General features: G+C 45.3%; 1 protein-coding gene across 1 annotated transcript in view; it reads left to right on the top strand.

Annotated features, from left to right (window-relative positions):
* The window catches only part of LOC8040270 (unconventional myosin-Ie), a 350,045-nt gene that overhangs the window by 57,293 nt on the left and 266,920 nt on the right, over positions 1-25,832 (top strand). Inside the window, exon 4 of the mRNA XM_029979890.3 lies at positions 24,409-24,503. Within this exon, the coding sequence (XP_029835750.2) occupies positions 24,409-24,503 (95 nt within the window). The remainder of the gene's footprint in view (positions 1-24,408; positions 24,504-25,832) is intronic.

Raw genomic sequence — 25,832 nt, 5'->3', positions numbered from 1 at the left:
GTTGGTTGCCGAGTGCATGGTCTAGCGCACACCAGCTCGGAGCACTGGGAGCGAAAGCTCGCGCTGCAGAACCCACCCCGCTCCTGCCCGTTTCGATCTGGAAGAGCATCGTACCGGCGTGCGGTCGTGCATCACTACTGCGTGGCGCACGTTGAAGACCCTAGGTTTTCGGTTGTACCGCACTGGCTAAATTGCTCATCTACAGCTGAGACACCAGACGCCCACTAAGGCAGACTAACTTCCGGCTGAATAAACATACACACAACAATTTGCAATTAGACGCATAATAAAAAAGAACACAGTGTGCCGCCTCTTTTCTTTGGATGCCTTTTTTTCTAAACCAGCGCAAGCTCGTGCGTTCTCTCTTTTGAGACGGTTAGAACGGTCGCGTATAAAACCCGCGTTTCTCCTACCCGCCCGCTTCCTCCTCTCATTATGTGTATTTGGTTATACCTAAATAAGCTATAATAATGGTGTATTATTCATATTTACTTTCAGTTTCAGTCAGGGAAAAGGAGTTTCGCGGCAACTAGAGCCAATAAATGAGCTGCGCTTAGAGTATCGGCACTCTCTTCCCCGACAGTGTTGTAAACGCCGCCATTTTGGTGCTTGTGCAGAGCAGGCGCAACTGCCGATCGTCATGATTCAAAAGTGCGACATCGTCAGCATTAGATTCGGTGTTAGGAAGCTCATGTAATGTTGCTTCGCTTTGTCGGAAACTGTTTAAAGTGGGGAACGGAAAAGCGTTTCTTGTGATTTCAGATAAAGCTTCAAATAACTGGCAACCATAATTTTAAGCCATACTAAGGCCAAGCGTGGCTACTCTGAAGCGTAGCTTATTTAATAACACTATTCATGCTCTTGTTCAAGAGGATTGTAATACCTAGGGTGCCTCAATGTGCTTCTGTTTAGGGTGATGCCACCCTCTGTAGTACCCGATGCCGACAGCACGCGCTCACGGGGAAAATACAAAGAAATCGACGAAAACAAAATGTCGCCATAGCACAATCAGCGCCACGAGCGCGTGCAGGGACACGCTCTTTCACGCGCTTCTGAACAAAAAATAAAAATAAAAGAGGGGGACAAAATGGCCAGATGTCGTGCTCCGCCCTAAGCAAAGGGCACATGAAGTGCTCCACCCAATAATACCTGGAGGGGCCATATCGTAAGCCCCGTGGATTCCACAAGCCACTACCTTTTGAAACCTGCCTCTTCTTCATTGTTCCCGCTTGTGCCAGTAAATTAGCTACGGTTCAGAGTAACGACACTTGGCCATATTGTGGCTTAAAATCATGGTTGCCAGTTATATGAAGCTTTATCTAAAATCACAGGAAACGCTTTTCCCTCCCTCACAAATGTTTAAACAACCCGCGACAGAGCATTGCAATATTGCATCAGCTTCCTAGCACCGCATCTAATGCTGAGGAAGTCGTACTTTTAGATCACGATGATCGGCAGTTGCGTTTGCTCTGAGCAAGACCCAAAATGGCGGCGCCCAAAACAATTTTGGGGAACGGAGTGCCGATACTTTAAAGCTCATTTAGTGACTCTAGGCATAAAGTGAACTCGGGTGTATTCACTGATCTCTTTGAGATCAGTGGGTGTATTCTTTTCCTCTTCCTCTTCATTGTTTATTGATTTCAATCATATCGAATAATGAACACATTATATCACGCTACGCTTGTGTAAATATTGGTCTTAGATTTATTAGCCTGCCCCAGTACTTAAACCATTCAGTTATCGATAGTAAATTTTCAAATATACTTTTTTAAATGTGAAGGTAAAAAGACACGGAGATTGATGATGATACAGACGCCAACGCCGCCCTCGGAAATTTTTTGAACATTAGAAATCAGCAGTTTGTCTGCCATCCGCCAGGTAGCGCAACAAAACACCCAAACAGTTTTTAATTGTTTTTAAAATTAGCTAAGCTCTACACCTATTAAGAAACCAAAGCAATATCATTGTGAAAATTTAATACATCGCAATGTATATCTATTCCAAACTATAAATGTTATTAAATGCCAATAAATCTGTTTGATGTCCAAAACAGATATGCGTCAAAAACAGGTAAGTTTGAAGGGCTCCTGGAGCGTTATGACTTTGAAAATGAAAAAAAGCCATCGTCCACCTCTTGGGCAACCATTGTAGCTCTAAATGTTATAAAAGATTTTATCATAGTTTAATTATTTCTTCAGCGGCATTTGAACTACCATGACACGAAGCACAAAAAAGTGCTACGTTTGATATAAAATATCTAAACAAAAAAAATTTACACAACATTACATTTTTTTCTGCATATTACCAATTATAAGCACTACATCTGCAGCTAATTTCATTGTCCTAGCTCTTGTCATTAAAAACATATTTGTGCGGAAAAATGTCAATTTTAGGGCAATATTTGGAGGGATGAAAAAAACAAAGTAGTGCAAATATCAAAAAAGTGGATCGTTAGCTTCTGCTCCGACATCATCTTAACAAAACTGCTATATTGGAACCGTGCTATCTTTAATGGATCGTTCATAAAACATGAACTAGCGGAGCAAGTGAGGGTCCGCGCCATCATATTCGCAACGCTACAAATGCGCATGAACAGTAAAAACCAACACATACATAATATCAAATGAAAGAGGATTGCATTGCCTTTCAAATGACATCAATCCCAAAAAACAGTATTTAAAAGGAGATGAGTAATGGCCTGCCGAAAAGTACCTAAACTGCCACATTCAGTGGGACCGTGGCCTTAAGCAATGCAAGCGTGACGTTTTGCATTGCTTGATGTCACCATTCAGGGCTGCGTTTTTTTGGTCTAAACATGTTTCGGCATCGCCATTCGCTGCGCTGCCTCCGTAAGTTGCGTTGAGTGGCTTCCCGTGTGTTGTACGGGAAAGTAGATGCACGGACTTTTTTTTTAGAGTGTACTCCGTGTGACTATAGTCCGTTGCGACTCATGAAGGTAGGGCGAGGGAAACGAAGGCCGGGAGAGGAGGAAGCGGACGAAATGCTAGAGAGAGGAAGAGGTTTCCCCCTCTCCTCTCTAGCGTTCCGTCTGCTTCTTCCTCCCCAGCCTTCCTTTCCCTCGCCTTACCTTCTTGAGCTGCAACTTACTATAGTTGCGTGCAGTGCAGGCGAAGGTAACACCAGGCGAAGAAAGAAAGGGCGAGCACCAGCAAGTTGGCACAATGAAGGCGGAACGGGAAAGGAGGGTGATAGAGGGCGAGGGGAGAAGGGGAAAGCACTAGGGACGTTAGAGAGGAGAAGTAATTTCTCTCCTCGTCCCTAGCCTTCCTGATGCTTGCCCTTTCTTCCCTCGCTCGGCGTTGCGTTCGCCTGAACTGCAGGTAACTAGGGAGAGTCAGGGGCATCTTTATGTTGCAGCCCCGAAGGAAAAGGAGCGGTTGTATATGCTCTCGAGAAAAGAGTCAAAGTACAGGCTAGCTGGTGGAAGTCAACCATTTCGTCGTTTACCCTGAGACTGGTTTTTTTTTTGAAGAGCAGAAGTAACACAAAAACCTGTCTGTTTTTTCTGTTACTTCTGCTCTTCAAAAAAAAAAAAAACCCAGTCTTAGGGTAAACGACGAAATGGTATATGCTCTCGTCGGCGGTTCAAATCTCCTTATGTGTGAGATCGTCGACAACGTTCCCGGAGTGATCTTGACCAGATGTAACTGGCTTGTCTGAGTTTGTGTAGGTGTCTTTATTTTTGTTAACCCTTTTGATTTCATGGCGGCTTTTTTTTTTTTTTTTTTATTCTCCACGAAGCAGGCGTTTAGAATTATCGCTGTGTCAACCTCCTCGCGTTTGTTTTTCCCCGTCAAAAAAAGACAAACAAAAAAACAACCGCATCTCCACGTGGTGAATGAATTTGATTGGGGCGAAGCTCTCGTGGCGCTTGTCTGCGTAGACGCTGAGCCGCAGCATGCCGAGCCTTTCGTTCGTTTTCATCCCTGTCAGGGTGCGGTCAAATGCTCAAATGCGTATATAACCACGTTCCATTCCACACATTCTCTTTCTGACATGGATGAAAACGAACGAAAGGCTCGGCATGCTGCGGCTCACCGTCTACGCAGACAAGCACCACCAGGGCTTCGCCCCAATCAACACCATTCACCACGTGGAGACGCGGTTGTTTTTTTTTTGTTTTTTTTTTTTCCTCACGGGAGTACGTGCACACGTGCTCGTGAGCACGTGAGCGCGTGAGCTCACGAGCAGGAGCACGTGCACCCGACGGCGGACGGACATACGGACTAAAGTCACTGGATCCTGGGAAAGTAGCGCCATTGCCTTCCCTACCAGCTAGCCGGACACAAACGGTTACTAACATACAGACGACCCAAACCTAGCAAGGCGATTGGCTATTCGGTCTACGTTGCCCTGGAAATCGCCATCTTGGTCCATTTAAATCTCCGAAGCTTCCAGAGGGTTGTTCTAAACCAGTCGCGCCAAGACTACCATGGAGCATCATTGTGCTGGAAGCGTTCCTCGCCAATATAAGAGTCTTTGGCACTCTGTATGCAATCAACTTATTATTCATGCCCATCTCCATGGATCTCTTACAATTGTATTGTGCTTCTTACGTAATTCAATACAGTAAACTTATTTTTGAGTGCCTCCAAGCACCGACACAGCACCTAGTGGTGGTACGAAGGTGTACGCTTGTTTCGCCGGTGTGTGGTTAGCAATATCTCGGTATACAATTAACCACTCCATAAAGCTACCCCGTCACCAGCGAATCTAAATCGGCTCACCAAGAGCGGAGGGGTCAAGGAGAAATTGCTCATTTCACGGACCAAGATAGCGACCACACGGGGAGCTTGGCGTTACTTTCCCAGGATCCAGTGACTTTAATACGGACATGGCTATAGCAGTTAACGAGCTTTGCCCCTAAAAAAACGATATCGCTAAACTAGAGCTTTGATGACACCATTGCCTTACAATGTTTTCCCTAAAAACCGCTGAATGCTCCCTATAGTTAGTTGGTGACAGGCTGAAAATCTGATAGAAGCTGCACATCCATCACTTTCTCTTGGCCTCCAGCCGTGCTCTGGCCGCTCGTGCGACGAAGTGATCGAGCTGGAAATGGACCATCTAATAATAATAATAATAATAATAATAATAATAATAATAATAATAATAATAATAATAATAATATCAGTTTATTTTCCAACAAAGTACAGGTTGGAGGGCGGCTTGGAAAAAAAGCTGTTAGCACAGCTTGACTGGTCCCAAGCCCCCACGACATCAGCAGCGGCAGAACAGCGAAAAAAAAAAAAGATGAGAAAAAAAAAATTAACATTTTTACACGGATCAATCATTTGCACGTATATTAGAAACCAAGTCGAGTTCTATAAGAGGACACTGCCGCAGTGTTTTCAAACGCAAACACATGAAATACACCCACAAGAAAAAGCATACATTGCACAAAACACTCTCGTATAAGAAATACAACAAAACATTCAAAAACAACAAAACATTCAAAAGCATCTTTCAGTCATGGTCGTTCCGGCTAGAGAGCATAATTTCCCGCAGACCCCCCACTGATAGGTTATAAAGTTCTATGTGATTTGTAGAAAGCTGATTCAGAATTGTTGGAAGTGTGTGAGCTATGGTTTGACGACCGTAATCTGTTCTAGAGAAAGGCACTTGCCAGGGTAACATTATACGTGTTTGATAACTGTAGTCTCTTCTTTTTAGATTTGATAACTCTTCAAGATGTCGTATGTGCATATTTTGTTCAATTTTATTTTTTAAGCATAGGCGATATCTATACAAATCAAAAATTGAATTCTACTGAAAAATTAGTTAGAAGTGAATTCTAGTGTATTTTTACCCTGTGAACCCGAATACCCGAACCATCTGCTGCGTAAGTATTGTTAAACGCGAGAAAAACGCGAAAGACAGTCGCTGTCCTTGACGTCATCGACGGATATTTTGGCTGCCCAAGGCTAGGGAGGCGGGGCTTCCGTCCTATTTTGAAATTGCTCGTATGGCTCTCCGGCGCGTCGCATTGAATTATAATTTTGATATCTGTTATTCTAAAGGCCAAATGAACGCGATTCAAGTGTTTTTTCTGAAATGTAGAAGTGCCCCATCTTCCCTTTAACCCGTCACCGACCGCATAGGGTACCAGAGAGACAGAAAGAGGAAGATAAAACAGAAGCATAGCTCCTTCTATACTGACGAGGCGTGGCAGATCGCCACGAGACGCGGCCGCCCAAAAGTGAAAAGATAGAGCGGCACACAACGGATGAGAGGAGAGCCACGTGACTGGCGCCCCGCTGCGGCGAGACGCCGAAACACACTTCACCCGCGCGATGGAATGTCCTCTCGTGCTCTTCGCGTTCTTCGAGCTACCGCTTCTTTTCACGTCGGGTATGAAAACCATGTTTCGGGTCCTCGCCGCTGCAAAAGCTGTGCGCTGAATACCATACTCTCCGCGAAATGCTCTGTGCTACCAGATTCTCGCGCTCCAAATCTGCGACCGGGCACTCTATGGCTCCGTCATCGAACTGCCAGGTTTTGTGAGTAGAAAGGGGGCTATTACAGAAGACAAGAGCTCTTAAACTCGGACGAGTTGTCAGTCTGAAAGTTACTAAAACCGCTGCCACGCCGTTCGTACATCATACAACCCACACGGAGTTTCTCCGCAGACATGATGACAGGTTTATCTGCGGATACGCCTACGCATGCTCGAAGCACGTCTCCTTCGGTCATGCTGCTAACATGGCTGCAGACAGTTTTTCAATCCCCATTCTGACCGTCGTACGAGAAGGATACGTGTTTGAGACTACAGCTTAATTAAAGGGATGGAGAGTACGGACGGAGCAGAATTTGAAAGGTGAACTAGAATGGATCGGGTGTTCCAACTCTAACGTGTCGGCTATGCAAACCGCTTTTGAATTCAACCGATGCTCTTGTAATGTTGCCGCGCGTGAGCACGCGTGCCGCCTCGCCCGCCCCGATGAACCCGTCCCGAGTTCGAAAAATTTGAAGGGAGATTTTTTTTTTTTTAAGGGGGGAGGGGGTAGAGAGGGGGAGAGCGTTGCTAGGTTGTCGGCACGGCGCACGCGATCACCTGAATGCTAACGAGGCATCGTAAAACCGGAAAGATCGGTGAGCAAAAAAATTTCAAAAAGTAAAGAAGATAGAAATGGCATGATTGAGGGGAACGTGAGGCGAGAGAAATGGGGAATAAGGAACTCGTGCAAGAAACAGGGAAAAAGCGATGGATGAAAGAAATGCTAACGCTTGGAAAATATCGAGGAATGTAGAGAAAATGACGAAGGAGACGTAAAAATACTCTAAATTAAGAAAAGATAATATCTCAGCAAAAAGAAAAACGAACTAAGGCGAAATATACAGGAGTGGCGTGACCCGGGTAATGGTGAGGCTAGGAAAACGGGATATAGGGAAGTCGTACCAGAAACAGGGGAAAAGCGTGCACTATTAAGGGAAAGATCTGGAAAATTATTGTGGAAGGCAGTGAAAATGACGAGCGGAAACGAAGGGATGATTCTAAGCTGGGAAACAGGAAGGGATCGGTGAGCGAAAAAGAGGATAGATAGAAGTGGCAGAAAGGAAGGTAGGCTAGGAATAAAGAGGAAATAGGGAACTCGTGCTAGAAACAGATATAAGGTGATAGATTAAGGGAGAGCTAGCACTTCGAAAATGACTAGGGCAATAAAGAAAATTAGCGTAGAAAAAAGGGAATCAGTCTAAGTGGGCAAGGGGGAAGCAATCGAGGATGGCTTTGCGAGGAAGTACTGAAAAATGAAAACAGTGAGAAAATTTTAATATTGGGGATTTTTCGGAAGATATTGTATTTCGGAAATATAGGGCAAGAAGTAAATTCGCTGTGCTTATGGCAATTAGGAATAGAGGAAACAAGGTGGGCGGGCTCAAATGGCGTGGAGCAAAGAATAAAAGATCGGTGTCTAAAATGTTCGGTGTAACAAAAAAAAAAAAAAAAAAGAAAAGGCCGAGAGAAAAAAATGTTAGCGATCTTTATCCGATTAAATCAAATGTCTAAATTCCTAGAATGTGTGGAGTGCAGTGTTTAAGGAACTATTGTTTAAATTTGCTTAGAAGACATGAAACAGTATTTTCGAAGAGTACATAATAACACCTTATTAGAGAGTTTTCGTAGATTGTTTTCACCGTCCCGCAAAGCTTTCTGCAACCCGTTACGATACCCGAAAGGAACGCTACAGTCAAGGTTATCGGCGCGCAGGCGCAGTAGGAGCTTCTTCGTTGCGGAGAGCTTAGCGGAGGGGAAACGCTGTCTACGAAAACTCCCTAATACCTTGAACTATGCTGACAAGGCTGGCAGCGCGCATGCGCAGCTGCGGCGTTCACCTTACGGATACCGTAGCGGAGGAAATCGATCTACTACATCTCCCTGATATAGCGAAAATTACCGCTAAATATAGCGGAAATTTTGACGTCCCCTGACCTTACGTCTGGCGACGTGCGTAAGGTCACGGCGTCAAGTCGTATTGTCACCTGATACCATGACGTCGCGTGACGTAAATTTCCCCGCTAAATTTAGCGTAAGCAATGCCCGACGGACGGCAAGAGTTCTAGGAGTAGGGTATATTACGTTTAAAAGCAAAACAACGAAGCGATAAGCACGCCGTATAATCAGAACCTCCGTTGTAAAAATGTTACTAACCGTTCGAAAAAAAAAAATAATAATAAAAAGGTTGGTATTGAGAGAAAAATATCCGGTCGGTTCAAACACGACAAGTAAGAGGGTAGAAGGCAACATTGTGCCTAAAGTCCGAAACAGGAGCGCAAGATTGTGTGCTTCCGCGTTTTCGACTGGCTTCGTTGGTTTCAGACGAGTTTGCGAGATTACCTATGCAGATAAGCCTGGCGCATCTTTCTCCCGTCCGAGTTTTGTTTCTTTGTGTATGCCTGTCCTTCGGGGGAATTCGGCGAAGCCCTTGCGTTTGCAAGATTTAAAAACCTCCATTCGGCAAAACTTGCTCTTCTTTTACGCGCGCATAGGCGATGGAAACCCGGCCGTTACATTAGCCCGTCAAACGTGCGAGCGGCGAAGTATCTTTCGTATCAGAAACATACGTGACTGATAATGTGAAAGGAAGAATTTACTTACCGTAAAATTCGTTGTGGGGTTAGAAAAAAAAAATTGCCGTTTATGCCTTATTTGTACAAAACAATTCTCCCTTCAATGGCTCCGTGGGTGGGATTTCGTTGTTTTCGGCGAATGAAACCCCGAAAACTAACATTGAAGCCAGGTTTATGAAAATCGGAGAAAACCGGCAAGCCAATTTTTCGCGTGAAGAAAACCTCTATTGTGGACGTATGTGGGGGCGTCTGATGTATACTGCGCAAAAGAGCTGCAGCGAATGCTCAGAAAGCGTTCCACAGCCCAGCAGACAAAAATAACAACTTGCAAAAGGCGATTTATTTTTTTGAAAGGTTTATAGTTATTTGACGAGTCTCGCTAAATTCCGTTCGGGAGTAGCGTCGCAACTTACTCCTCGGAGTCACCCGCGCCTGATCAGTGACGGGTATGTGTGTGCCGCGGATGAATACAAGCGTACGTAGCTATCGCGACGACGCAGCTTGTTTGTTTTCTCCCCCCGACGACGGGATGCGCAATCTTTCAAACGCTCTCTTCATGCTTCGATAGCGCTCGATAATAAGCCGGCGATTTCGCGCCGATTCCGTCTCGCAGTATCCCCCGAGGTCTTGCGCAGATCTCGTCTTCTCTCGTCTTTCGAGTCTATCGCTTTTCTTTTTCGAAGTGTCTAGCGTTACGTCCGACGTAACCCAAGTTACGTTCAAATCTCCGCCTTCCCTAGGTTCATGGGGGGAGAGAGAGGAGGGGGGGGGGGGGAGGGGGAGGGTTAGGTATATGCGTTTCAGTGCTCCGTCCGGACATAACGCTAGCCACAGCGTTTCTTTTTTTTTTTTTTTTTGTGCGCGTGTGTGCTTTATCAGACCAATTCTATTAGAACACCGTCGTGAAGAACCGTCACGAACAACGGCCTACGGAGGACCGTGACATCACGTGATATCTGATGTCACGTCAGAGCGTGACGTCCCGCGACGTCAATGAGAGTGTCTGTGACGTCATGATATACGTCACTCGTGACGTCATGAGTTCGTGTGAGATCGCAGTCGTATGACCTCATGACGTCACGTTACGTCACACGTAGCACGTTCCCTGCTCACCCACAACGCATTCTCTGCTGCACGCTCTTCGTCTGCGTGATTAAGCTAGCGTAATATTTTTTTTTTTTTCTCTTGGCGACAATGGCGGTGACTTTTTTCTCGCGTTCATCCCTCCATTCGCCGTTGTTTCCGAGAGAAGCGGGTGTTCATCCATCTAGGCTCTTACAAACTGCCACGCTCCTCTAATGCCGCCCTGCGTGGTTTGTCGTATTTGCATACCGACGAGTTCAGCCGTTGTGTCAGCAGACGAGCGGAGCGGCGGTCTCTCGTCGTGTGTTAAGCGGATTCCCAGTTTCGCGAATGGGAGCGCACATTTTCAATGAGGTTTGCGAAGAGCTTGGGGGCCGTTAGCTCCAAACTTCCCCCCACGTTCTCCCTCTCAGTGTGTCTGACTTCCCTCACAACTTCTCTCGGTTAGTCCCTATTTCTTCTCGTCTGTACGTTTGTAAAGTGTCGTCCCGGATGCTGTCTTTCTCGTTCTCGTCTCTCTCTCTCTCTCTCTCCAAGCTCTCAAGTGTTTCGCAGCACCTTTGCGAACAAAACAGGAATTTTAGAGCTGGTTTTTCCGTTGTGCGCATCACCTTGCTCGCCCACGTTAATATATATTCTTAAATAATAATATTAAGAAAAGTTAAAATGGGTCCCTTGGATCGTTTTGGTAGGCCTCGCTGTTACACCCAAGTTTTGTGAAGCTCCCCTGGTGAGCAAACTTGGATAATTTTAGGTCGCGTTTCAGTTGTGTGCGTCACCATGCTCGCCCACGTGTACATATAAATTTGTTGAAAAAAAGAACAAGCAGGTTGAAATAAATTTATTGCTCTGTTAGGCCTGTAGTTCTCATGTTCTAAGCAGCGCCCCTGGCGAGTAGGATCGGATATTTTTAGGTCGCGTTTCGGTTGTGCATCGCTATGCTTGTCCGCATAATATAAACTTGTGGAATAATACAAAATTTAACGAACAAAGTGATAAAAAATTATTGCAGCGTTCTGACAGGCCTGCAGCTCTAAACAATTGAGCAGCGTCACTGACGAGCCAAACCCCCGTCTTGTTCGCTCATGTTCATATAAATTTATAACATACGGAACACAAGGCTGAAATCAGATGATGGTAACGTTTTGGCAAGGCGCTGAAGATGCCAGTTGCACGCTTCTTTCGTTGATATAAAATATTTCTATTTTTTTTAAAGGCTCCTCCGTTAGCGCACACGGACAGACGCTAACAGACAATCGTATATGTATGTGGATCGTGCTTGATGGGACGCTAGGACGCCGCTTTATGTCAGCATTAAATGGTCGCGTCTCGCGGAGCGCATTTTCGTCTGCTTCTTTTGAAGACATTGTAGTGACATCAGAAAGGACGAGCTCTGATAGGTTCTGATTGCAGGATAGTGCGTAGACCTCAGCTTGCTTTGAGGTCCACCCACTATACTTCAGTCAGAGCCAACCAGAACTCGGCGTTCTGACGTCAACACAACCCCTCGAAACGAAGCAGACGAAATTGCGCTCCTGATTGTCAGATAGAAAGTTACCAGAAATAGCGCAGATCGAAGTAAAACTTTGTGTAGTATGGACGCTTAGACAGTGTGAATCTAGTCCGGTTTATCCGCTGTAGGTATGATAGGGGGGGGGGGGGGGGTAACATTGCCTTTATTACGCTTTAATGGTACGACCTTGTACGCCATGATATGAGATGTGGCCAGTGCACTGCAGACCGACTGAACTCTTCGACGTCACGGTAGTGCGGTGGCACTGCTGTCGGCTCTGCGCACGCGCAGATGCTTCGCCTCTGGCGAATCTGGTTTCTGCGCATGCGGCGCACGAAGACGACGAGAGCCGTGACGATGCACTTTTGGTACGTCTTGGTTGGCTGATCGGATCGCAGTGGCGACTGCGCTCGTGCCGACAGGTTGGTATTTCGACAGGTGGCATTAAATGAAACCAAATGAAAGCAGTCGGCACAGTGTGCGGTAAGGATATTAAAAGCAAATAGACAAAATTGGCAGAAACTCGGGAGACCGAACGAGAGTGTCCTTTTTACCCAAGCTCCCGCTCAATTGATCGATATCTGGGGCGCATTAGGGGACGCGAAAACCTCTCCACGGTAAATCACGGCGGTGCGTCAGTTTATCGGCAAACGTGACGAAATTTTCAAACCTTGTAGATGTCGGGTGGTTCGCGTTGGCACGCTTTGCTTCAACTATCTATTGTCCCGCATTATGCAACTGGCAAACACTCTTGAACGAAGAAAAAAAAAACTTTTTTTCGCGTGTTGTTAATATTTGTCGCTTCGTGAATCGGAATATCTTTGATCGGATTGTCTCATCATTTTCACATTTTACCGACGCCTGTAAAGCGTCGGACGGAGGGCTCCAGCTGCCGGCGTGTCTTTTACGAGTGTCTTATATATGTCTGTCTCTGTCAAATCTCCAAAAGCACCAGAGTGAAGATTGAAGGAATAAAACGCAAACGCTGCCAGACGACATTGAAAGATTGATGTTCCTTCGTTTTCTTTCTTTTTGATGTTTGTGTTGATCTTTTTGCAGTCGCGACGACGGTCGACAAAGATATCATGGCGGTTAAGTGAAGCTTTCAATGCATGAAACTTTTCTTCTTTTTTTTTACGTGTGTTGTATTTTTTTATTTTATAAGCTCGGAAAATTTTTTAAAGTAATGGAGGCTTGTCTGTCAAGACGAAAAGAACATGGAAACGGAATTGTAAGAGGGGAGAAGAGTCTTTTGCTGTACTTTCGGGGTTGTGACTTCAATGATTGTTTTTAATTTAACGCTAATGATACTGTGCCTGAGTCGCTCAGTTATCGATTCAATGGCGGCAAGCGTGTGACGAAGAAATCAGTTTGACAGCGGAGCGTTTAAAGGCTAGTTTCCCCAGGATCGTGTCCGTGAGCAAACAAATGATGACACAGAACTCTGGTAGCTTATGAGCGACGGCGGCTACCTTTCGAGCCTTTCGACTCTTTCTTGCCGACTTGCGGCTGGCGATTATTTCATTCCCACCATCGTACAGTTTCGCCAGTCTTCCTTCTTCACCAGAGTGTAAAGGCTGAAAGTTTTTTTTTTTTTAATAACAACATGCTTGTTGTTGTTTTTTTGCTACTAATTATTTTCCTTTCGGGGGGGGGGGGGGGGGGGGGGGGGATGGGGTTTGTAACAAAGTATCGTGGTCAACGAAGAATAAATAAGCGAAAAGAAAGGAACTTTAGACACGTAACTGCTTCTTAGGCCCGCTTGAAATGGGGCAATTTTCCCAGCAATTTCGGACTTGCTGGCGAGTTGTTGCCGATCGTTACGACACGAAGTGGTGGGTTGGGGTTCGGATCGAAACGGGCCAGCCATTCGAATCACTCGGAGACGCTTGAGGGGGGGGGGGGGGGTGCAGATGCCAATCGGGGACGTGATATGTTCACGGGACCACCATTACGGTGAACACGATGATAACCAAACACGGAATTTCACTTCGTACTGTGGCTCTAAGCTGGATACTCGGCGAGAAAGTCGGCGAAATCGTCCATTCTCTCGCCGAGTGTGCAACTTGGAGCACGAGACTTGCGACGTATCCGCTGCATGCGTTTGATCTCTTCCTGCGTGAATGGGTCTCAAATTAGAGATCATGTAGTCTATAGTTGGGAGAGAGATAGCTTTGTAACCGACGAGTCGAGTATCTCAAGCAGACTTGGGCCTATCTAATAATAATAATAATAATGACTTTATTTCTATCGAACGTTGATGGTGGCGATCAAGGAAAAAAGCTGTATGGCACAGCTTGACAAGTCCTTGACCGCCTACAAGGCACAGTAGCAGCAACGAAAAAAAAAACAACAACATTAACAACTTTTGATTACCACAATTTAACAAAGCGTGTTTCAGACTATATATTTTATCATCGGCTATAACAGAAAAGTGGCCTATTTGCAGACAGAAGTTATAAGACCCCAAAAGTTTGGTTGAAACTCAGATTCATTTGTGGAGAAAATCAGTCTAATTTCTCTAAGGGACAGTGCACTGAATTCGAATACTCTACTCAAGATACTCTATTTCAAATACTTTTTGAAGTATCTTGGTATCTTACAAATACTTTTGATCGAGAGTATTTGATACTCTATCTTAATTACATTTCTGAGTATCTTGTACTCACTATCTTAAATACATTTTTTACGTTCCGCCATTTTCCGACTTTTTCGGTATGAAGTGGCGTGGGCGTGGCACGAGCAAACATGAACATTCTTTCGAGCAACCAAATCCTGTTGCTAGTGGCGATTAGCTACGGTGACTTTAACTGAGTTCGTGAAAAAAAAAAAACAAAAAAAAAACATCGCTTTTTTACCGGTTGTGAGTCATGTTTCAGCCCGAAGTTCGTACATTAAAGGTTTTCCCCTCGCCTTCCCAAAGGCGCCTTTTGTTTCCCTAGAAACATCCTCAAACAAAAGGGGTGGTTTTACGGAAGTAAAGATTGCCACACTGAGGCGCAACGCAGACCGGGAAGCGACCTATCACATCAATGCAGACTCGAGTGTCAAGAAAAAACAAAAACAAATAATGAAAAAATAAGAAGTGGACAAAACATGTTCGTTTTGTTTTGCTTGTTCTATATTTAACTCAGCTACTGCAAAACGTCGACGTTTTCTTTTGTTTAATTTCCTTTTGTTGTCAGTCCGTCACTTATTGCTCTCGCGAACACTGTCTGTAAGCGAACATTGATAAGCAGAGAACGGGACAGGAAGCGAACTAAAAGCTGGAGGACCTCTCAAAATCCCAACAACGCGTCCCCCAACGTTGAGTGCCTTTTTGAGCGCAACCAACTTGAAGAAGGTGAGACCACTGCCTTGACTACTGCGTAGGTTCTTTTCGTTATCCACACACTCATATCCGTATCTGAAGTTCGTTTATAGTTAACTCCCCATATAGGGAATATGCACTGTAGTTAGACGATGCGTCTAAAGTGCGCCGCAGGCCGTGATATTCATCGATGTCACTATAGCTAAAGCGACATCTTTATTTCTGTCCCAAAAATTATTTGTAACATGTATCAGTGATATTGCCATGCGCGTGGCCGGGGGAGCGCGTGGCCGAATTGTTACCGCGCTTGGCTCTCGCGCAGAGCCTCCAGGTTCGATTCCAGGGAGCGGACTCCTCTTTTGTTTTACTTTCAACCTGACATTCTCATAAGTTTGAAAACCTTGTCGTGTGTTCGATTTACGAATGTTCTACGCGCCGATCGTTCTACGTCGAATGTTCCAGAAACCCACGCGGGTACAAAAGGTGCTCCGCCTGGAGGTCCGGAGCCAGTCTCGTCCCAGCGCTCGATCCCGCTGTTTCGCCGGCATCGACGCCTGCGACGCTAGCCTTTCTCTATTTTGTTTTGGGCATAAGTTCGCTCCATCAAATCTTTAGTTTCTCCAGCTTTTCGCCGCCTCATCATCTGTCATTCGTGACAATAGCCTACTCCTTATAGTTGTGCTCCACAAAGATAGCCCTACACTCTAAGAAATACCTGCGCGTCTAATTACCCGCAAAACACTCAAAGAGCCAACCTTTGCGATCTACGAAATCAGCTCAGCGAATGATGAGGCGTTCGCTCAGCTCAAACATGAAGTCTGCGCTGTGGCCTTACGCAGTGCAAAGCGTCATGTTTGCATTGCGTAATGCCACAGCGCAAACTAAATCTTAACGTTGTCACTGACATTGATACAAATTAAACAATGCGGAAGTGTCTTCAAAAGTACTTGAATTACATTTCTAAGTAATTGTATTCTTCTCAAGATACTTTACAGTGAAAGTAACTTGAGTAGTATTTTAAATACTTTATGAAGCCGGTATTTACTAACTTAACTTTAATACTTTTATCGAGTATTTTGACCAACGGCCAATCAACAATATGGTACACCTAAAAAAAAAAAAGAAATCAGTTTGCTAAACAAGACGCAAGTTTAAAATAGAAATCTGCGCCTCTAAACTTGGTGTTACTAACACTCGAGCTCCTCGTTATAGTTGATAAATATATCGAAAGATGGCGCAAGCTAATGCTAGGAGGGCGAGAGCACGCGCCTTTCTCATTCTCTCGCGTTCTCCAGTGAATTCATGTTTTGGAACTATATGTACAACCTGGCACCTCGGTTACCGGGTTATCTGCATATATGTTAGGGCAATGCCGCTTAATTAGGGCTGCACACTGCGCGACACTGTTACCGCAAACACGACAGCGACGTTTTTTGTTTGTTTTGTTCGTCGAAGGGGTATTGGAGGGGGCATCGACCTTTACTACGCTTACGTTAGTGACCCAAATGACCACTTTCTAAAGCACTGTAGTCACTGTCTCCTTCAGAAACGCATTGCGTTGTTTATTTTGTCGATGGTTCTTGCTTCGTGATTGGTTGTTCGGCGTTCTTATCGACTAATGGCGCAGTCTGATTGACTGCCGAGGGAAAATGAGATGCCCAGGAAACGCCACGCCCCGCGTTTCTCAGGCTGTCAATGACCTTAGTGGCTTTTATCTTTATGTTTATTTATTGACGCCCACACAGCAGCAACGTGCCTTCCGGTTTTTTTTTTTTTTTTTCTTTTTTTTTTTTTTTGGGGGGGGGGGGGGGGGGGTCAGGACATTGACGAAAAATAAACACGCGCAAAAAGTCAAGCGCTCTAACATCCTATGCACCAAATACCAAATTTAAAAAAGGTCAGAAAACAAAGTCACATATCCTGACTACGTTCTTTTTTTTTTTTTTTTTTTTTTTAAGTGTGAAATGCATTTCATGTTTTCACGCTATACCCAATCCCGAAAATGTGTCCGTCCGTGGGTCTGTCCGTCTGTCCGTGCATTTTCTGCTAAATTTAGCGGCGAAAGTTGCGTCACGTGACCTATACGCCTCGGGAAAATTGACGGCACGTGACCTATACGCCACTTCAGTTTCCCCGCTAAATATATCGTGAAAATTCACGTCTTTTGGTCAATACGTGAATTCTGTTTTCCCGCTATATTTAGCGGGAAATTGACGTTACGCGACCTATACGCCTATTTAGTTGCCCGCTATATTTAGCGGGAAAAATGAAGTTTGAGGGCACGTCGTACCGTATCGGATGTGCAAAAACGGTTCCCTAAAACTCTATGCGGAGCACAAGTTCGTCTGCTTCTTTTGCAATGGTTCTGGTGACGTCAGAACGACACCGGGCTCTGATTGGTCCTGATTGAAGAAGAGTGGGTAGACCTCAAGGCAGCTTGCCTTCAGGTCTACCCACTATCCTTCAATCGGAGCCAATCAGAGCTCGGCATAGTTCTGACGTCACCACAACCCCTGCAAAAGAAGCAGACGAACTTGCGCTCCGCATAGAGTTTTAGGGAACCGTTTTTTCACATTCGATACGGTATAATAGTCCTTCCGGTACGAAGTACGCTTGTGCGAGCCTTCTGCATGCACAGTTCGTACCTGAGGGTGGAGGTGGTGAAAACCGTTTATTGACAGGAGGTCGTGAATGAGCTTACCCACGAGGGGCCAGCCCCTACAGATACTACGTGGAGATCCCTAGTTCGGGATTCCAGTGGCGTAGGCCGCCGCCCGGGCTCGCCCGACCAAGACTCGTTGGGCCTGCAGGTCAGAGCAGCCGAGCAGGGTCGCCTCCCAGTACTTCCGTGTTGGGTTTGGGTGAGGGGGGATAGCGAAATCGGACGTGCAAAAAACTGTTCTCTAAAATTCCCTGATAGGGAGTTCTAGGGAATGGTATTTCCACATATACATGAACTCATCTCTGTTACGTCACGGCGCGGTGGTGGCGCGTCGGACGCACTTCCGGTCTGGGGCTGTGGGCGGAAGTGCCCACGTGAGACGTGTATTCCTGCGTTGTTTTGAAAGAAACCAGACAAAAACCTGCCTTCTCGTCAAAATACTGCGACTGGGGCTGTATCAAAAGAGTCGAGAAAGATTTGAAGGTCAGTTTTCATGCGCTCGATTCGTCCGAGAACGTGGATATGTGCCGTAAAAAGGGAAAACCAGACGCCGTCGGATCACGATTGCTTGGGCGGGAAACATTTTGGGTTGAATTCACGGATACTTCTGGCCATTAGATTTATTTCTTTTTTGTTTCAAAATAAACGCGGAAAACCGACAAACTGTACGGGACCACCTGCGGACTACGTTCAGTGCGTCTTCAAGTTCAAACGGTCACCTGATCGTGCGAACTGTCGTCTCCACTTTTAGAGAACACCGGCCCGTAGACGGAACGTGGGCCCGGTACTTGCGATAAGAAGGAAGTGCAGGCCTTAAAAGACTTAAGTTTTGAGGTTGGTAAGCAGGCTCGATGTAAGCAGTAGATACAAATACTTGTTGATCATTGTTACCAGTCTCCATCACCGACTCGTTATGCCTGATTCACTTGGTTAGATTCTGCTTGCGATTTTCAGTATCGACGTCGACCATCTCTGCTACGGTTCACGCTTTTGCAGTCCAAGCGACGTCGCTACTGAAAATTGCGAGCGAAATCTAATCATGTGAATCAGGCTTTAGCGTACATTCTGCGGCGTCCACGCAGAATGAATCGCCGCATGTCAGATAATTCACGCGAAGTTTTGCAGTGTGTCGAGCCTCGTCGATTTCGCTGACGCCGCTCAAGTAGTCAGACATCGTTAGGAGGACGTAGAATCAACAATTACAACGCGAAAAAGAGCGCGGGGACTCACACCGACGCCAACAACATCGCATTTCAATGGTTTGTTTATGGGCGACGACGAGCTTCTTGCCCACACCCCCATCGCGCATGCGCGGCGCCGGTGACGTCCGCTAGGGGCGCTCCGGGCGCTCCGGTTTAATTGCCGACCCAAATCTAGACCGGGTCTAGATTTGGGTCGGCATGACAAGGGTGGGGACGGGTTGGTGCAGTGCGAGGGGTGTGGGAGGTGGTGTTACCTAGAGGAGACGGGTTTCGGGAGCCTGAAGGAGGCGGCGGGGATGAGTTTCGAGTGTCGGCTTTGTGTGAAGCTTCAGCAGGTAACTGGGGAATGGGAGGGTAGAGTTCGGGAGATTGAGAAGCGGGTGGGTCTCGAGGCCCAGGTAGAGGAGCTGACTAGGCAGCTTAATCATGAGAGGGAGCAGCGGGTCGGCCTCGAGAAGCAGGCGGAAGAGCTGGGGGAAGTGCACGCAGCACGTGAGGGGGTGTGGGATAACCGGGTGGGAAGGAACCTAGTAATAGTTCATGCGGGGCTTAATGATGTGCTGAAGGTTAGGAGCCAGAACCTCGGAAAGCAGCTAAACATGGGAATACGTAAGCTGAGGGACGTGTCTGAGAATGTGCATGTGGTTGTGTGCACCATTCCAGAAGTTCGGGGGCAGTCCGGGTTAACGGAGAGGAGGGTTGTCGAAGCCAACGGAGTAATTAAGGGTATGAGTCGACAGCTTCGGCACGACGTAATGGAAGTAAACAGAGAAGTGTACGAGGCTGGCTTCCGCCCTTTTGCAGATGGCATTCACTACAGTGAGGCCACGGGTTACAGGGTGGGGGAGAGGATGGGCCGCACGGTGACTGCTTTTTTGGGGGGACCGAGGGCCCTGGGGGCACTGATGTAATTGAAAACCCAACGAAGTCAGGAGAGGCACCCAGGGTTAAAAAGAGGAGAAAACGTAAGAACAGGTATAAAAAAACAGCACAATCAGACATTGGATATATTAACATGCAGGGTGGTAGAAATAGGTTAAAATGGGAAGAGGTAGAGGAGCAACTAAGAAAGGAGGGTTTAATGGTGTATGGGTTTGTGAAAACACATCTCAGAGACATGGAGCAGCCACCTTGCAACCCTGACTATGTGTGGGAAGAATGCAACAGAATGAAGGGAACGAGGAAGGGAGGTGGAATTGGAGCATTTATTAAGAAGAATATGAACTTTCAAAGGATCAGAAAGGAGTGCGCCGAACATTTGTGGCTGAAAGGAAACGTCGCTGGGGAATCAACAGTCCTTGGAGTGGTTTACTTATGGACAGGGACAGGTGCTAAAGAGGAAAACAGAAAAATGATTGATTGCATATCAAGAGACATTAGTGAACTAGGGGAAGGCTCCGAAATAATTATTATGGGAGACATGAATGCCCATATTGAGGGTCTGGATGGGTATGCGGACTCAACTGGAAGCATATTACTAGAACTGGTGGAAAAACATGACTTAGTTTTATGTAATACCAGTCAGCAGTGTGATGGGCACATAACTTGGGAAACTAGCAATCTGCATTCAACTATAGATTACGTACTCATGTCACACAAAATATATGGTAAGTTACAAGTAATGAAAATAGATGAAGAAGGTTCCAAAAGTCTTGGTAGTGATCACAAACGTATTAAGCTGCATTTTGCCAGAGAAGTAAATGCTGAAACTAGACAACATAATTCAGAGCAAACTTTCTGCAGCGACAAAGAGTTGGAAATAGTTGTTGAAAGAATAGAGGCAGCAGTTTCAGGGCAACGGTATACAGATTGGACCTATGAGAGCCTAACTAGGCTTTTTGCTCTAGAACAAGACAAAGTTAAGAGTAAACGAAAGGGGAAGCAAGGACATAGGCCAAAAAGCTGGTGGGACAAAGAAGTGAAGCAAGCGGTACAAAAACGTCGGGAAGCCTCTAGAGAACACAGGTATTCCAAGCGTAGTGGGGAGTCCGAAACGGAAGTAAAAAGAAAATGGGACAATTTTATAACATGTCGCCGAGAGCCATCCAGTTTGATCAATGCGAAAATTCAGAGAAAGGGTGAGGAATGGATGAGTAATGTAAGTAAGAAAGATAGAAACGCTGCCAAGAAGTTTTGGGAGCACTTGAACTCACTCAGTGAAACAACGCAAGCTAGACAGAGGTTCATACTCTCGCGTCAGGGAGATCAATTAGAGGGAGATGATGCGATACAATATATAGGAGCAGTGATGGAGGAGAAATTTCGGGAACGGGTACATGTGGAAGATAGGAGAACCGAAGGAAGTAGCAGTCCAGTTTGTGACATCGCGGATTTTGGACAAAGAGAATGGGAAAAGGCGGAACGAAGAGTCCCTAGTGGCACGTCGACAGGCACAGATGGTATCCCTATCAAGCTGGTGAAGAATTTGGGTCCTAAATCTAAGGCAAAACTAAGGGAGGTAGTGAGTACCATGATAACAAAAGGAAATATTCCAGATGAATGGAGGCTTAGTAGGATGAGTATGATATATAAGGGAAAGGGAGATAAGTCTGATATTAGGAATTATCGTCCTATAACCGTGACACCGGTTATTTACAGGTTGGTAATGCAGATTATAAGGAACAGATTGGAGGAATGGGTAGATTGCGAGGGCATACTGGGCGAGTTACAGAACGGGTTTCGGAAACAAAGAAGGTTGGAGGACAATTTATTTTCTCTAACACAGTGTATAGAAATAGCGCAAAAAGAAAACAGACAGCTCTGGCTGGCATTTCTGGATATCAAGGGTGCCTATGACGTAAACCAAAGAAACCTGTGGGACATAATGGAGAGCTTAAACCTAGATGAAGAACTAACAGCACTATTAAGGAACATTTACAAAGATAACAAGGTGATTATAACATGGGAAGGAAAGGCGACAGGGAAAATAGAGATAAGACGAGGCCTTAGGCAGGGTGCCCGTTATTGCCTTTGCTGTTTATGTTGTATCTGAGAGGATTGGAGGATAGACAAGAGAAGAGTGGGCTTGGATTCGACCTTTCTTACAGTAAGCTAGGCCAAAAAATTCAGCAATCCTTACCGGGATTGATGTATGCGGATGATATCGTACTAATGGCTAACAACAGGACAGAGTTGCAGGAATTAATGAGCATCTGTGGTAGGGAAGGAAGGAGAGGAATTAGGTTTAGAATTCAGTAGCGAAAAATCAGCAGTCGTGATTTTTAACGAGGATGAAGTTGAGAGGCTGAAGATACAGAATATTACAGTTGAGAGAGCTAGTAAATACAAGTATCTAGGAGTATGGATATGTGATGGTGTAGAATATCTCAGAGAGCATGAAAAGCATATAATAGGTAAGGGCAACAGAAATGCAGCTGTAATGAAAAATAGAGCACTCTGGAATTACAACAGGTACGAGGTGGTAAGAGAGATTTGGAAAGGGGTCATGGTGCCTGGCTTGACTTTTGGAAACGCAGTGCTATGCATGAAATCCGAAGTGCATGCGAGACTAGAAATAAAACAGCGCGGAGTAGGTAGACTGGCTTTGGGGGCACATTGCAAAACGCCAAACCAGGGAGTACAAGGAGACATGGGATGGGCGTCATTTGAGAGCAGGGAAGCGGTGAGCAAGATAGAATTTGAGGATAGGTTGAGGCAAATGGATGGGGAGCAATGGGTACGAAAGGTTTTCAGCTATTTATACATGAGGAGTGTAGACACAAAGTGGAGACAGCGCACTAGGAAATTAAGAGGAAAGTTTTTGGGCTATAGCGAAGATACGGAAGAGCAAGTCTCAGTTAAGAAGAAAGTTAAGGCCACAGAAAGAGATTGGTGGCTAGAGGGAATGCAGACAAAGACGGCTCTGGAAAGCTATAGATTAAACAAAAGAGTTATTGCCAAAGAAAGCATTTATGACAATTCTAGGGGAAGCTCATTTCTGTTTGAAGCGAGGACGGGTGTTCTGCGAACCAGAACATACAGAGTGAAGTACCAGGAAATTGATACAGTGTGCACTGCTTGTGGAGAGGAGGACGAGACGGCTGAGCACTTGATACTCTACTGTAAAGGGCTTCACCCTATGCCTACCGAAGACAACATAGATTTAATAAAGTCATTGGGTTTTAGAGACAGCGAAGGGAGAGTGGATTTCAAGACTGTAGAGATTACCAAGCAAAGATTAAGTGAATGGTGGCAGAAATCGAGAGAAAACTAGGTATTTTCTTATTCACTGATGGCAAGGGGGTTTCATAGCCTCACTTTCTTTGCACTGCGGAGTGAATATAGATTTCACATTTAAATATTCTAAGCTTAAATGGTAAAACAAAATGGCTAGGTGGCGTAAGCTACCGCCCGGTCCAAAGGGCTCAGCCGTATTCATCCATCCATCCATTTGTTTGTAAACATGAGTAGGTGTATACAAAAAGATAAAGTCCATCTTGAATGTCGCTGTGACGTCAACATCACGAGCGTTGCCCTTTCAGTCAATGAAGTGTCGGAAACTTCAACTCTAGCGTGCTGAAATGAAATGCTGAAATACGTCACATCGTACCTAGAAATCGTGTGGTTCGAGGGTATTTGTTAAGCTCATAGCCTCAGCTAGGGGGATATTTGTGGCTGGTAGTTAATCAAATGACCTGTCATTGTAATAATCTCAGCCGATGACGAGCCCTTAATTTCGCCTTAATCAGACCAATTAATGACCAAACTCTCTATATATTCGGCTATGGACCGAACTTAACGTCGGAGGATAGTTTAATTTTTGATAAAACTTTTTTGGTATTTATATTGATATCATCTGTGTGTCATAGAAAAAAAAAAAACGTTCTACGCTCGCTGTTCTTTAGCTTGCCTGTTAAAATTGTCGCTTCGATGTGATTTGCTAAGCCGTGTGCATGTTCGTGCACCTGCACACTTTTGTAGACACTTCTTTCTATTCTATCGCTTCCTTCGAGGGATAAAATATTACCTTTATTTCGCAGGCAATTCTCCTTTAACGAATTTTATGTAGGGTCTCCGTGTTAAAACATTTGTGATAAAATCAACCATTTCAAGCGTAAACTAGCTTTGAGCTCTATGTTTAAGAGTCTTTTGATGATTATAGACCATGTTCTTTTCTTATTTGTGAAATTTTTGGTCCTAAAAAAATTCTTCGTATGTCTTTTTTTTTTCTTCTTCATTCTTTATTTTCCCGATTGGACCGGGAGGTGGGCAGAAACTGAAGACACGATGCCTGACGAGGTCTCTCTGTCCCCTTGTTTGTTGCCTTTAAGTTTCTAAGGAGCGGGAACCTTTTCTCATCTGAACTAGCTTTGTGCGATTTATTTATGACTTTCCCGTGATGAGTTCGATCTCTTTTCATTTTCTATCGTGTGCGAAAGTATGTGAGTTGTATCTCGTAAATTTCCTATCTTCTGCTACCTCATTAAAACCGCGAGGTTGTTCTGGGGCACGAAGAAAATAAAGAATATAATTATTAATTAATTTAAAAAAATTGTTAATATTCGTCCGGTCCTTATTTTTTTTTTTTCGTTTCCTTTCTTTTTTTTAGGCATCATACGAGAACCCCCCTCATGTTTACGCACTGGCGGACAACATGTACCGGAACATGGTCATCGACTCCGAGAAGCAGTGCGTCATCATCTCGTGAGTCACTCCCTCCTTCACGAGAATGTTTATCTGCCTGCGTGTTTACACCACCCCCTTATGTGTATATTATGCCTTCGAGTTCAAGTTGGCCCCATGTAAGCGTCAAAAGAGGAGCAGATGTGGATCGCTTCATGGCCCGCTGGAATACTTTTTTTTTTATCTGAGTGTATATAGCATGGCTTTTTCGCCCCCTTTTCTTTAACCAACAAATATTTTATTGTCCTTTTTTTACTCAGGTTTATTTTTTGAAGTGAGTCGTTGACCTTTCGTAAATCGCGATTCTGCCTATGCTTTCTTACTTTCATAACTGAAACCCAGGGACAAGTTGAAACACCCGGCGTCTTGACCTGACTTCAACTATAGCCCCTGACAAAATGAGGACGAGCGTATTTTTCAGAAGTTACGTATCGATCCGGCTGAGGTATTCATTCGGCTGATGACCCAATTCGGCTAAGAGGATCGATTCGACTGGACGCTCGATTTTGGTTAATTTCCAAATTTGGTTAGAATCTCCAATTCAACCAGCACGCTCTAATTCGGCTAAATTCCCAGTTTGGCTAGGGTGTACAATTCGGCTGGACGCTTCAGTTTAGCTAAAGCATCTCGATTCGACTGAGGTGCCCCTTCCGGCCGATGACCCAATTTGGCCGGAAGGACCCAGTCGGCTGGCCGCTCCGATTTGGCTAAATGCCCAATATGGCTAGAATCTTGAATTTGACCAGAGCACTCGTATTCGGCTGAATTCCCGGTTTGGCATGGGTCTAGGATTCGGCCGCATGCTTCAGTTTGGCTCAAGCATCTCTATTCGGCAGGAAGGTTTGAGTTCTAGGTAGGATTGGCTGAGGTGTCTCCAAGGTGCTTGGGTGACTGAGTTATGTCTGCATCATGTTTTAGCACTTCGATTGCTGATCAAAACTTAATGAAGTTGAGAATGCCTTCGTGGCATGGGGTAGCCGAAATTGCCTGCCTTCATTTTTTTACCGTTCTCATTTCCGAGGTTTACCATATCATTTTTCTCTTTTAAATCACTAAACGCGTACATTTTAACCACGCACCCTACCACAATACTTCGTCGTAACTTTCGCCGTAATTCATAATTGGGGATTAAAATTAATTACGAACTAGGCGGCAAACAATCTGCCCGGGTGAGCTCAAGCGAGAGAATGTCGAGAATAAGCTGGGGAAGAGGTTTCGACTCCACCTGGGGACAGGGAAGACACAACTCCAAAGCTAATTCGCCAACAAGTACGGAGTCCACCTTCTCTCCGTGGATACAAGAGGGAGGGAGGGGAGTGGGGGAGGGGGGGGGGGGGGGGCGTCATTAGC

Source organism: Ixodes scapularis, unplaced genomic scaffold (genome assembly GCF_016920785.2).
Source record: "Ixodes scapularis isolate PalLabHiFi unplaced genomic scaffold, ASM1692078v2 PGA_scaffold11__112_contigs__length_91849675, whole genome shotgun sequence".
Classification (NCBI taxonomy): domain Eukaryota; kingdom Metazoa; phylum Arthropoda; class Arachnida; order Ixodida; family Ixodidae; genus Ixodes; species Ixodes scapularis.
The sequence above is the reverse complement of the archived record's forward strand: the minus strand, read 5'-3'. Positions and strand labels throughout refer to the sequence as shown.